General features: G+C 44.8%; 1 protein-coding gene across 1 annotated transcript; it reads right to left on the bottom strand.

The window, feature by feature from the left end:
* Positions 1 to 10,880: 10,880 nt before the first annotated feature.
* On the bottom strand, positions 10,881 to 12,403 carry LOC147231279 (uncharacterized). Its single transcript, XM_086153006.1, has 2 exons — positions 12,153 to 12,403; positions 10,881 to 11,941 (listed from the first exon to the last, which is right to left on the bottom strand). Exons 1-2 carry the CDS (start codon positions 12,401 to 12,403, stop codon positions 11,251 to 11,253), a joined length of 942 nt encoding a protein of 313 aa, XP_086009132.1. The 3' UTR covers positions 10,881 to 11,250.
* Between the last annotated feature and the right edge of the window lie 1,670 nt (positions 12,404 to 14,073).

The raw sequence follows: 14,073 nt of genomic DNA, 5'->3' as shown, positions 1-14,073 counted from the left end.
CTTCAGGCGCTGCGGGGACGTTTCCCAGCATCCTTCGCTGCACCTTCGCCCAGCCTCGGAAGGAAAAAAAATTAAATCCTCGAAGGCGCAGAAAAGAAAAGAACTTTCGCAACAAAAATCCTTCCCCTGCTAGAAATTATAATTGCAAATGGGAGAAAAACCCAACGTCGTCTTCCTTATCGTGGATGGCCCTCCTCCATCAGACCTGTGAAGGACAATTATGTCACCATGGCAACGGGCAGAAGTGACTATCACACTTCCTGCCTGTCCTTTCTGTTGAATTGCACAGTTCGAGATCACTTCCCGCCGTCGGTGTGAAGTGGAGCGCCACCAGACCCAACATGCACGCACATACATATGCATCTATTTTTATCTTCCTTATATGAACATATAAACATTGCAATAATACTAATTAAAACAAATATGTAGGTACTGTATTAGAGTCAAGACTTTTTTTGTCTTTTTAAGTCATTAAGGGTTATGTCAATGAAATGTGGTATTTCGTTTAAAACAACCAAGAAAAGCTAAAATAACTTACAGTTTAAATCCGGTTGAAATGTTTGTTTGTTTTTTTTTTATCTTGTCAAGTTTTCAGGCGTGTGTGTGTGTTTTCATCCATGCGTGTGCACATTCCTGTGTTTGTCTGCTGTCCCGTGATACCTAACTGTTCTGAAAAATATTTACACAAAACGTTCCTACAGTTCACGTGATAAATCATCAGAAGACAAAATATAATCTTTATATTTGGAAAAAGACATTTTTGACCTCACAAAATGTGTTATTATTTGTTTTAATATTTCACATTTTTTGAGAACAGTGTTAACCCGATTTCAAAAGTTTAGTTTTTTGTTTGTTTTTCATTTTCTGCAATTTTACAGGTTATTTCTTGCCGCTCGTATTTTTTTACATATTAGCGGGGAAAGATTAAAAAGGGGATTTCCACATCTTTTTTCATTATTCATTCTCAAAGTGACCAAGCGCCTCTTCTTCTCCGTTTCCGCTCTCTCATCGTCTTCTTCTTCGACATCGCTGAAGATTGATTTTCACGTTCCGACGCCTCCACCTGCTCACGGCGCAGACGTCCTGACGCCCCGCCGGGTGATATGTAGATGAAGGATTGAGGATGGGGGTTGGATAGGAGGAGGTGGTGGCGGTGAGATGGGGGCACGTTCCCCTCCTGTAACGTCTCCATTGGAAAACATCTCACCTTGAAATCCGCCGGGCCCCTTTGTCCCCGAATGCAAATGGGGCCCCTTCGTGTTAATAATAAATAGCTGCTGATAAAATAATAAATTCCTAATGTCCCTCTCAGACCCTCCTCCTCAGCGTCGTCCTCCTTCTCCTCCTCTGCCGTGCCTCAGATTAGTTTATCAGGGTTTGCTGCCCCAAACACTTTGGCTCTTAATTATTTAAAGTGCCCTAAAAAATTCATATCCTTTTTATTTATTTACTTATTTATTTGAGGTGCAGAAGCCAAGGTTTCGGCCTGTGAACTCAGGTTTGAGAAAAGAAGATGAAGAGGAGGAAGGAGAAGATAGGAGGGAGGGAGGGGGGTTAGATGAAATATTCAGCAGCGACTCTTGGGCCCTTCAATTATTTTTCAGGCTGGGTTGTTAAGAAACATGCGCAGCCAGAAATGAGCCTTTAAAGGCAGAATAATTCTTAGAGCCAGAAAAACACTGGTTTGTTTAATTATTCAGGGGGTGAAGTCGCCCCCCCCCCCCCAACTTACACGTACACACACTCCTCACACCCCCGATGATGCATTCATGTTTAATCACATTCAGCAAATTTAGATACAATTACTGCTATTTCTCAGCCTTCCAGCGGTGGAATTGTGGAGGGGAAAATTAAAGTTAAAGTGTCCTTTTGTTTTCTATTCCTCTTTTCATTTTCTTTCCATCATTTCTTTCTTTGTGTGAATTGCAAGAGGTGTGTTTATCAGGCAGGAGGCGTGTTTGTTTTCATTGGCTTTAAAGAATTGGGGTGTTTCACTTTTTATTAAAAGGCCTTTGAAATCATCTTCTGTGGAAAGATAATTTAGCTTCTACCTTAATTTTTCAGTCATCTTAAAATATTTTATTTTATTCTATTTTGTTTTATTTTATTTTGTTTTATTTTATTTTATTTTCAGTGTTCCAATTGATGCTCTGTTTTACAAATTATGTTAAATTTTTAGGACTTGTTTTCAGAACTTCTCAAACCAATATATTCATTGAAAAAGTAAAGCAACTTTGTATTTTTAATTTAGTTTAATTTTTCTGATTTTTCTCTGACATTTTTCAAATTTGATTTCCAGTTAGTAACCCAGAATTATGGTTCTTTTAAATTCTATTTTTATGATTATAATTTTTTTTTGAATATATTTACAAATTTGCAGGGTTTCCTTTCCTTTTTTTTCCTCTTATTTTCACATGATCCAAGTAAAACTAAAACCAACAATTTGGAAAAAAAAATACAACTCAGCCTAAATGCACACATTTATTCATACAAAATGGGAGAAGACACAAAAACAAGTGAATAAAGTAAAGGAGAAGCTGTTATTAATGAATTCATGTTGAACAATAAATCTTTTTTTTCTCTTTTTCTTCATCGGGATCGATTCCTCTGAGCAGCAGGGACGAGAAACTCCAGGTGAAACGAAACAGGTCGTCGTCACTGAAGGAGGCGACTCGACCCTGAATTACCACCTCTTCAATCAAAGTAGGGATCTTAGAGATCTGTGACACAAGTGACCAATAACTGATCTGTCGATAAAATCTGTTGATCAAATATTCAAGTAGACTCTTGGGCGGTGAGTTCAGTTAAAACGGATCAATCTGGTAAAAATCTGGCCCATAAAATTAGAATTAAAATTACGAAACAGTAAAAGGTGCTGAAAGAAACAAGCAGCAGAGCGTTCAGGAAACATAAAAAAATCCCAACTCACATCAAAATCTAGGGTTTCCCAGGATTGTGATGGATTACGATCAGTCGCCAGCGATTATAATACACTGATACGCAGTGCTAAACAATAACTGTTGAGAGATAATAATAAACCATGATGAGCGCTGTAGACTGTGAAAGATGGTAATAGATGGTGATGGATTGTAATGGATTACCAGGGATTATAATAGATTGTGAAAAGCAGACAGATTATTAAAACATTTATTCAGCGGCTTCATGCGGTGAATTATTAATCTGGACAGCTCATTTTAAAAATCATGTGCCCACTATCGATGTATCTGTATCTGTTGTTGTATTAACGGCATTAGCATCGGAGCGTGAATTATTCAGAGCTGTCGCTCCTCCTCATGACTTCCTGCAGCCGTTGCATGTGTCTGTCAGCTGTTCAAGGTGGGACTGAAAAATGTCTGACGCTAAAAGAAATGCAAAAACATACTACGTCTGAACACTTGTTAGCTGGGCGTGTGTGTGCGCACTGTTCAAATTCATGTTATTTGACATTGCTCGTGTAAACATTGGTACAGTCAGACAGTTATCTCATATTTATATTGTGTGTGTGTCTGTGTTATCAGCGGTTATGAGGAAACTGCTGGGATGATTTAACCCCAAATTTGGTGGAAGAAGTGGAGCTTCACTAAAAAAAAAAAAAAAAGCAGTCAAAGTCCCTATATTTGTAAATCATTGGCATGGCAATGACCATGTTAATTTTCCAGTGGTTGAATGTACACTCACAAAAACTGATACTTATTGCTTTCTACCAAACTGTTCGGAGTAGAAGGGACAAATCTGCAGGTGACCGTATTACTGTTTGCCTGTCGGGCCTGTAGGGGGCGCTGTACCTATGCAGCGAAATACCGCAGAATGACACCTGTGCAGGTTGACGTGCTACAGTGCAGAGAACGTTGACACATAAGACAACATAAACATGGCAGACAGTCGTGTTCGTCTGATTCGTTAATCCGGAGTCTCCTCATCTGAATTTGGGAACTGCTTCCTCATGTGCTGGGGTCTTTGTTGATGTTTCCTGTGTCCTTTTGCCATGATGTAGTCCACTGAATGTCCTCTTGCCATGATGTCATCCCCCTGTATGTCCTCTTGCCATGACGTAGTCCCCCTGTATGTCCTCTTGCCATGACGTAGTCCACCTGCCTGTCCTCTTGCCATGACGTAGTCCTCCTGTATGTCCTCTTGCCATGATGTAGTCCACCTCTATATCCTCTTGCCATGACGTAGTCCACCGTATGCCCTCTTGCCATGATGTAATTCCCCTGTATGTCCTCTTGTCATGACATAGTCCATCTGTTTGTCCTCTTGCCATGATGTAGTCTCCCTGCATGTCCTCTTGCCATGACGTAGTCCACCTGTATACTCTCTTGCCATGATGTACTCCCCCTCTATGTCCTCTTGCCATGACGTAGTCCATCTGTGTATCCTCTTGCCATGACGTAGTCTACCTATATGTCCTCTTGCCATGGTGTAGTCCCCCTGTATGTCCTCTTGCCATGATGTAGTCCACATATCCCCTCTTCCCATGATGTTTATCTATGTGTCCTACTGGCAGGATCGACTCTGCCTGTATGTTCTCCTTTCATGAGTAGTCCACTAGTGTGTCTTCCTGCAATGAGTCCACCTGTGTTTGCTCCTGGCAGTTTGTAGTCCACCTGTATGCTCTCGTGCCATGATGTAGTCGACCCGTGTGTGTTCCCAGGTTAATGTCCTTGACAGTGAACCTGAAGTCTGAATGGTCAGTGTGTGTTTTCAGGGCAGATCATTTTCCAGAGGCATCATCACCAGAGGGGTTTTTAAAGTCACACAGGTCCTCACAAGGACAGATGCACGAGGACTTACACACACAAACACAATCACGTGCACTCGTGCACACATGCACAAAAGAGGACTCACACACTCGCATCCACGTGGACGCCATGATTCATGTTCCCAGCAGACCCAGAGGCCCTTGGCCCCTCGCCTTGGTGACAACAAACCTGCCGCTCTGATTTATGGAAATGCAGATGGAGGTTTTTATTATGCCTGCTTTTGACACACATGCACACACACACACACACACACACACACACACACACACACACACACACACACACACACACACACACACACACACACACACACATACACACACACAGGACTCAGCCCAACAAAGGACAAAGGCGGGTCAAACACTGTAAAAATGTGTCAACGCTGCAACAATAATGGTGTTAATATGAGGGTGTGCGTGTGTGTGTGTGTGTGTGTGTGTGTGTGTGTGTATTAGAGAGAGTTTGGCTGAGACATCTCTACATTTAATTGCCGTAACCAATAGGATTAAGCATGCAATAAATTAGAGAATATTTATTGCATTGAATAAATAGATCAGTTCATCATCTGCATATTGAATTAATGCTTTTTCTCAGGGTCGTTAGTTTTCATGTTCCATATATTTCATATTTAAAACAGCCTCACTTTTTAGATACATGCGTTTTGCTCATATCCAGAAAGAGACATAAAAACAATGGGAATGTCAAACAAATAAAACCTTCCAACTTTTTCACACAAAGCCTGACGAAAGCACCAAAGAAGAAAGGTGTTTTTTTCTGTTGCAACACTCTTCATTTGGAAAATACCTTTATTAGTGAATATGAAACATTCAGAATTGATATCTCTATGTTAGCGCTGCATTTACACAAAATACTGTGAAACATTTGGATTTTGGTCTTGGAAAGCTTCTGTCATTCTATTTTTTTTCCCATAAGCGGTCAAATTTGCTGAAGTTAGTGCTCACGAAATTCTATCAAGTGAAGTGATATTCATTCTCTTGTGAAACTACAATGTAAAATATGCTCATTTACTTATTTGTTTCCCACAGAGAAGAGAATTAGACGGAGGTCCATTCGAAAGGAAAAGAGAAAAGCTTATTTGTTTTCTTTTATGTTCACCGATATTCACCGTAGTATGTCGTACAAAATGCACCAGAGTTTGTTTTGTTTTGAAAGAGTTAAATATCTTTGTCACATGAAATGGCTTGCTGTTCTAATTTTCTGCTTTTGTAAAGATGCATTCAAGATAAATGGAAATAGTGAAGTAATATGTGCACATCTTTAAAGATTGCCTTTTTAATGTTTAATTCTTATCCAAAGTGCCAATGTTTTGAATTGCGTTGCACACACGCGCGCGTTTGATCTCTCTCCGTGCACACCAGGACGTCTGCACGGCGTTTCGATTTCACGCATGATCAATGACATCATCCGTATTTGCTCCTAAAACCTGAATAAGCAAGTCAGGAAAAAAAATAAATAAAAGAAAATGCAAAATTTGGCCTGGGAGTGTTTTCAAGGGCGAGCGAGTTCAACTGAGGTGGTTTGTTTGTGAATATTCATGATTTGTGTGCCAGAAGAGAGGAGCAGCACAATAAGGGGGAAGGTAAAGGTGGTTTTCATTATCGGGGAACATAATCCTCTTTGTGACCGATGCATTTACTTTCTGTCGGGCGAAAGAAGACGATGACGGGGAGGAACAAGGGAGGGAATCGGGAGAAAAGAGAGGGAGCAGCACTTGTCCGCGTACTTGTGTTGCCGTGGCGACGCCTCTCACAAGTCTCCCAGATTTCTGTGTACTTTCTCGATATTTTATGGCCTTTTCTTTAAATTGAGAAAAAGGGGAAAACGACAATCGTTTATGATATTGTTCACGCTATGCAGCTAATGTTTAGATTATATAAGCTAACATTTAAGTTAATGATATCCGATAGGTTTATTGTTCTATAACTGAATAGTTGTAATGGTAGATCGATGTACAGCAAAGCAGTTCACCTAAAACAATTTGCTGTGAAATGAAATATTTGCTCCGTTTACATGAACAAATGTAGCTAAAGCTAACAAACGAATGTTAATGCGATTGCATGATTTTCATGTCATGTTTGGAACAGTTTTGACGTGAAAAGGGTAAAACATTCAGGATCTGAACTTTGCCTTAGTGTACCTGAAAATCAAACTGTGATATAAAGCTAAAGCGTTTCCTGCTATAAAGGAATGCTAACTGCTACTAATGCTAATATTGACTAGAAATGTCAAAGAGGAGGCTGCTCTTCAATGCTTCGTTGCCAGATGCGGTCACTCGTCCAAAATGCTAACCACTGCTAATGCTAAGGTTGTGAAAAAATATTTGGAAACACCACAAAAGCTTACCGGGATTACAATCGCAGTACTTGTACTTCTACTGTGTAGTTTGTAGTAAATGTCACACATCATCATCCAGGACTTAAACACTCTTCCCATCAACCCCCTTCTATTGTTCTTTATGCTCTTTACTGTCCATCCTTTTCAGTGAGACCCCCTCTTCCTCCTCCTCATCCCCAGACCCTCTGGTGTGCTCTTCATCCCCCCTGGTCCTCCTTCTCATCCTCGCCTCTTTCATCTCATCCTCACATGCCCGCCCCTCAGCGTTTAGTGATTAATGCGGGTTTTAATTGTCACACTCACTTTTTATGCTCATTAAAGTGTATTATGCGGCAGTTAGGGTATTAAAGTTCAGCCAGAAAATTCCATGCATACTGATGAGAATGCAAATGAGCCCGGCGTGAATGGATACTACGGTTTGCATTGTGTGTGTGTGTGTGTGTGTGCATGCACGTGCACACACACCGGTGCCTGATTATCCCCAGGAGTGAGCAAGAGTGTTATTATCACCCTCACAAGCCACCTCTGAGCCAGGAGTCCGTCCACAGAAATCATGTTAATGGGAGAACCTCTGCGATTCTTTACTGCATTTAACGCGTGACGAAATGATAACATCATACAGACGCCCGACTGGACGGGAAATCATCTCGATTACAAATCATCAGTAAACAAACATTGTTGTTGACACGATAGCTCCGGGTCAAGAAGCTGCCCTCTCATCATCCAAATCGATAAATGACCCCTGGCATCCAGATACCGCTTAGATGTTAATGTTGCTACTATTGGCTTCCTAACATAACACCCCTTTGACTGCATTAAAAATGGATTTGCATCGTGGTGTGAAAAGGAAGGACTGGGGAAACTAATTTTATTCCTCAAAGGCCAACGCAAAACTTACAGTCAACTTCCTGGTGCCCCCGATCGAAACCCCGACCCCAGCCTGTAGTCCTGTGGGGTGAGAGGTCACGGCCCTTGGTGTCCCCCCAACATTTAGTTTCAATCTTTTTAATTCCAGAGTTAGCATTAGCCTTGAGGACACCGTCTCCATTTTGAAGGGACGTCATGGCAACCATCGTTGGAGATGGGAAGGAAAGGCAATGCTATTATCTTGTTAACAGTCAGAATTAGGCAAATGTAAGCTGCTCTCGCTTTTGTCACCTTTGAGTCACGACCAGTATTGTGTTCTATTAGCCCAGAAGGCGTTCTCACTGGTAGTGATTGTGTTGTTTTTAAACCCGACCGATATGTCCTTTGTCTTTTTCTTCGGTTTCACAAACCAAAGCAATGACTGGATTCGGTCCTGTAGCGGAGACGCTAGAAACTGTAACCATGTGACGGTTGCAAAAATCCGTCAAATAGTCTTGTCCAACATGAGCCGCAATGAAAACAATGAAAGAATTATTTTTCTTTTGGTGAAAAATAAATATCTTTTGTCTGAATACAGATGTTGCAGAAGAATCTGTTTTTTATTTATTTTTTTTTTCATAACTTGTTATTCATAGCTAAAACTGAGATGTAATCAAAGTGTCCTGCGTAAAAGAAATGACCGTTAACGCATCGATATTCATATATCCCGGACAGGAAATAGAGATGCAGACTGAAGGAAAAGAGAAAAAAAAAAACAACGACAAAAATGAACACGCTGGCCGTCCATGGGTTCTTCTACCTTAATCAAGACACGGTGGCTCTGGCTTCCCCCGGGCCCACCCGCTGCTTCCCCCATGCTGAGCGAATAGACTCCGTCATTACTGGGCTTCCACGGCGCTTGTCTGCGGGGGAAATGAGACAATAGTAAAGATATTCAACTGGGGGGGCAGTGGTGAGGATGAGGGGGGGGGCGAATCATTTACGCAGCAAGGGGCAAGTGTGCAGAAATAAGGTTGCTGATAACTCTGTCCTGCAGTAGCAGCGGGTGGTCCTGTGTCTGGAAATGGGGATCGAGAAAGAGAGAGAGAGAGAAAATAGAAAAAAAAAAAGGCAGATAAACCCATTACGGTCATAAACGCTGTGTCTCTGCATCAATAAAATGGTTTGGTGTCTTGCAGCTGATATGAGACGTATCCGGCCGCGACGAAATGCTTTTGCTTTCATATTTGGGTCATTTTGTCGTCGTCAAAAAGACGCATACTTCGGTTTTGTGAAGTAGGAGAAATTTGCAATCGCGCAAAGTGAGTCACCGTCGATGCGATGGCTTATCGGACCAGCGGCGCAAATTAATATTGTCACGTGTTTAGAATATCTAATATATTTCCCTCAAGGCTTAACTAATTCCTGGAACGATCAGTATGTAGGAGGCTCGTCATTGGAGACGTTCGCTCGTTCCTTCGGTTTCACTTTGAGAGCAACGAACACTGGGGTGGCGGTCGTCTTTTCGGCGGCGCCGGCGATGCATACCGTCATCATGCTTCACCGGCGAAGAAGAAGATGGTCACGATTAGCTGGAAACCATTCATTACGCTACCAAAAATCCATTTTCAGGAACCGTCTCAAATACGATGGAGCAGTGTTGGGGGTGGGGAGTATGAAAGGGGTGGAAGCTGTGAGGTCACATACGGAGAAGCTCCAAGACACAAGAATTTAGGGTTGGTTGATGTTATGATGGGTTTTAGTGAACATTGACAAGTTTGGATTTTCTTGCATCTGACCAAAATAACATTGTGATTCTTTCACGGGTGGACTTCCTGTCCCGAAAACAGCAGATGAGGTCAATACCCGTGAAGATCATGTCCCATTTCCTCTAATAGAGAAATCATTACATTACATTACATAACAGTCATTTAGCAGACGCTTTTATCCAAAGCGACTTACAAAAATTGCAATTCAATAACCGAAGATCCAAAGTACCAGTAGTCATTATTCAGAAGTCACCACTCTACCAAATAACCATCTCAAAACCATATACATATATTCATTTCTTTTTTTTTTTTGTTGTTTTTTTGGGTGGGGGCTAAGTGCGATTAGTGGGGTAGTGCTCGGTGAAGAGGTACGTTTTCAGCTCACGGCGGAAGATGGGCAGCGACCCCGCTGTTCTGACCTTTTCCGGGAGTTCATTCCACCATTGAGGAGCCAAGACCGAGAAGAGCCGAGACCGGTTCGACCGGCAGCCGGGGGCTCTGAGTGATGGGGTGGACGGTCGCCCAGAGGTGGCAGAACGAAGGGGGCGGGTAGGGACATGTGGCTCGACCATATCCTGAAAATAAAGATGGGGCTGTCCCGTTCGCCGCCCGGTGGCCGAGCACCAGGGTCTTGAACTTGATGCGGGCGACTACCGGGAGCCAATGTCGGGACATAAGGGGAATTGCGTGGGAGAGTTTGGGACGGTTGAACACCAGGCGGAATAAGCTGAATAAGCTCCAGAGGCCTGATGGTCACCGCTGGGGCACCGGCAAGGTGGGAGTTGCAGTCGTCCGGACGAGATGACTAGAGCCCGGATGAGTATCTGCACCGTATCCTCCGTGAGGAATCTGCGAATCTTCCTGATCTTGTGAAGAAGGAATCTGCGGGAACGTGCGACTGGAAAAAAAAATCATCCATCGTCTCAGTTCCGCAGTTTCAAGTGAGAACACTGTTGCTGCATCTTTGCCAAGGATTGGTTTTAAGAAAATCTGAACAGGCAAAAGTATGAATATATCAAGTCAAAACAAAAAATACACGCAGAAAAAATAGTTCGGACCAACATGTGCAAAGCGGTGTTTATTTATATTTGGTGTAGGAAAAAAAGCGGAGGCTTTTGTTTGGAATAGCAAGTGTGTACATTTTTATTAACTAGGTGTCTCCGGACCTTTTGTCAGTGAGGTCTGGGATTGCGGTCTGGGGGTCTGCACCTCCCACCCGGCCGCCGGAGTCCAGAGGAGCATTTTTTTCAAATCCTCAACTCTCCCAGCCAGCGCCCTCCTTCTCCTGCAGCAGGCGGATGCTGCTCTGCTCCCGCGCCCGCTCCCCCGCGCCGGTCCACCAGGCGGCACAGAACCGGTCCTTCAGGAGGCGGAACTCCTCCTGCCGCCGGTGTTCCTGGATCTCCTGGTGGGCGTCGGGAGTTGCAGACTCCCTCCCGGAGGTCGGCTCCTGCCGCGGGTCCGCTTCTCCGAGCAGCTTCCTCAACCGCTCCAGCCTCCTCACCAGGGAGCGCCTCTCATCTCTTGACTCCAGAGATGCGCTCCCGCTTCTCTCGCTCCCTGTTTCTATTTTCCTTCTCCTCCTGCTCCGATCTTTCTTTCCCCCGTCTTTCCTCTGTCTGGTCCGGCCTTCCTCTCTGCGGCTCCTTCCCCTCCTGGCCCGGTTTTCCTCTCTGCAGTCTTTCCCCCGCCTCCTGCTCCCGTCTTTCTTTCCGGCGCCTTTCCGTCTCCTTGGGCTTCGCTCTTCCTTCCTCTCGGTTTTCTTTTTCGTGCCTTTCGTTCTCCCACTCCCGTCTTTCTTTTTCGCGTCTTTCCTTCCGTCCCTCCTTCGCTCTTTCTTTTTCCTCCTGTGTCACTTTTTCGTTCTCTCGTCTTGACCTCTCCTCCCGCTCCGGGGTTTCTCTGCTCTCCCATTCCTCCTCCTGTGGTTTTTCTTTCGTCTGTTTTTCCTCCTCCCCCTGATCCCGTCTTTCTTTTTCTCCTCTTCTGCTCTCCAGCCGTAGTCTTTCGTTCCAACTTTCCTTCTCCCGCTCCCCCCTTCCCATCTCTTCCTCCCTCCATCTTCGTTTCACCTGCCTTCCCGTCTCCTTCCGTTCCGATTTTTCTTTTTCTCCCCTTTTGCTCTCCTCCTCCGAGCTTTCTTTCCAGCTTCCCGTCTCCTGCTCCCACCTTTCGTTCCCCGCCTTTTCCTTTTCTTCCCGCTCCAGTCTTCTTTCCCTCTATCTTTGCTTCTCCGGGCCCGGTCTTTCGTTTCCCCCTCTTTCCTCCTCCTCCTTCCATTTTTCCCTTGTTTCTGCCCGCTCCCATCTTTCTGTCTCCTGCTCCCCCTTCTCCTGCCCCGGTCTTCCTTTTCCCTGCTGCCCCGCTATTGTCCAGCAGGAGACTGAGCAGGTGGGCAGGGGTTCGTCTGGGAACATACCCTCCTTTTTCGTCCTCTCCTCCTCCTTCTCTTTTGTACAAATGCAGCAGGCTGAGTTTTCCCATTTGTTCTTTGCTCAGCTTCTCTTTCTCCTCCCGTCGGATTCTCTCTCCCTCCTGCCTGGCCCTGTCGTCCCGCTCCATTCTTTCCCTCTCCTTCCTTTCGTTCTCCTCCTTTTCCACGATGGCCCACCAGTCGGTCGGCGCGGCCTCCTTGGGTTCCGCCTTCTTGGGCTCCACTGACGCTTTCATGTATTTTCTTTGGCGCTTTCCAAAAACTCTCGGTACTGAACCCTGGCGTCTGTGCGTCTCCCTCCCCCTCCCCGCCTCAACCTGCCGGCTTTTACACCCTCCGCTTGGACCCCTCGTCCGCGGCGGGATCACAGGACCACAGCGCGCTCGACCGAAAACTCACGCGCTGTGAAAGGGGAAGCTGTGACATCACACAGGGGAAGCACCTTGTCTGTGAAATCACTGTGGATGATGCTTACTCTCTCCAGCCGCTATGATAATACTACCTCGTGTATCATCGCAATGGATAACAGGGGGAGGAGGGTGTGGCTATGGAGCTGGGTTCGACTGTGACAGGGGAAACTGCGATGTCCTGTAAGAGAACACAGTGTGTATGATGTTGCTGTGATTTTCCAGGAAGATGTGACGTCACACAGGAAGGGTGGCAAATGGTGATACGGGGCCCTTGGGAAAGGGGAAGTTGTGATATCACACAGGGGAAGCAAGCAGTCTTTGAAGATATCGTGTGTGTTTGCCCGCGTGCACGTGAGTGTGTGGGGGTGCCGTCGGGTGCAGCGAGGGAGATTATGGTGTGGTGGACCTCAGCAAACAACATCCACTGGGGACGGTTTCTATGAAAGGGGAAGCAGTGATGTCAGGAAAGGGTGAGATGCAAATAGCAATGCTGTAATTTTAGATAGGATGGGTGAGTCTGACTTGTAAGCAAAAAGGGAAGCTGCAATGTCATGGGAAAGATGAAGCAAAGGCGCTTCTAAATGGGCTGTAATAGTTAATATTTTATTAATCCCTTGCAGGAAAGGGATTCTCCGCATTTAACCCATCATGGATGAACCATGAGCCGTAGGCTGCCGTCTATCAGAGCTAGTGGAGCAGTTCGGGGTTCAGGTGTCTTGCTCAACAACACTCTCGGAGAAACCAGGAATCGAACTGGGAATGTTTGGTCTCGAGGATGATCGCTCCCCCAGCACCACGCCGCCCCCTAAACAATATCAAGAATGCACACAAAGGGGATGTCAGCTACAGAGTGTGAGTACAAAGATAGATATTTTCTGTTGGCCGGAAGGGTCCGTAAATGGGGCCAGCAGGACTGCAGCCAACTGACGTTTGGTAAACGCACATCGGATTGACCGAGTCCAGTTCACTTGTCCGCCGAGTCGACGGCAACGGAGCGTAGCTGACTGGATGTTGTGGCAACATGTGAAATCTTGACTGATCCAAACCCAGCAACTTCAACCGTCAAGACAGGGACATGCCAGGATAGGCAGGATCTGTCGTTCCCCCACTCAGGATAAGTTACAACCACTAGGTTGTGGTGGTGGTTGGGGTGATGTCACTGTATTACTGCACATCAGCTTCACTAGAAATGAGTCAACAAACAGGGTGGTTAAAGGGGAAGCAACAGATGAGGTCAGTAAATCACACGAAAGGGGATGCTGTAAAAAAAGTGGGGGGCTAGAAGTGGACTATGTAGGCTTAGCCTTTGGCCTCTAGGGGGGTCTAAAGATCCTCTCAGTGTGAGGAGCTTCCGTCCTTGAAAAACAAGTAGATTCTCTCAGAGGGTTGTCAGAAAAGAGAGGAAAAGTTTAATTGAACTTGAAATGATTACATGAAATGTTACAGATAACTCAACTCAGAGGTCACTTTCAACTTGTTTTTTTTTTCCCCTGTCA

This window comes from Fistularia commersonii, chromosome 9 (assembly GCF_037954325.1).
Source record: "Fistularia commersonii isolate RoL2024-O1a breed Wild chromosome 9, RoL_Fcom_v1.0, whole genome shotgun sequence".
Classification (NCBI taxonomy): Eukaryota; Metazoa; Chordata; class Actinopteri; order Syngnathiformes; family Fistulariidae; genus Fistularia; species Fistularia commersonii.
The sequence above is the reverse complement of the archived record's forward strand: the minus strand, read 5'-3'. Positions and strand labels throughout refer to the sequence as shown.

Bases quoted from the DNA above. Each gene is read 5' to 3' on its own strand.
- LOC147231279 (XM_086153006.1), bottom strand. From the start codon at position 12,403: ATGAAAGCGTCAGTGGAGCCCAAGAAGGCGGAACCCAAGGAGGCCGCG. The intron at 11,942-12,152 runs GTATGTTCCCAG...GAGGGAAAGAAG, and splicing joins GGAGAGGACGAAAAAGGAGG to ACTGGAGCGGGAAGAAAAGG.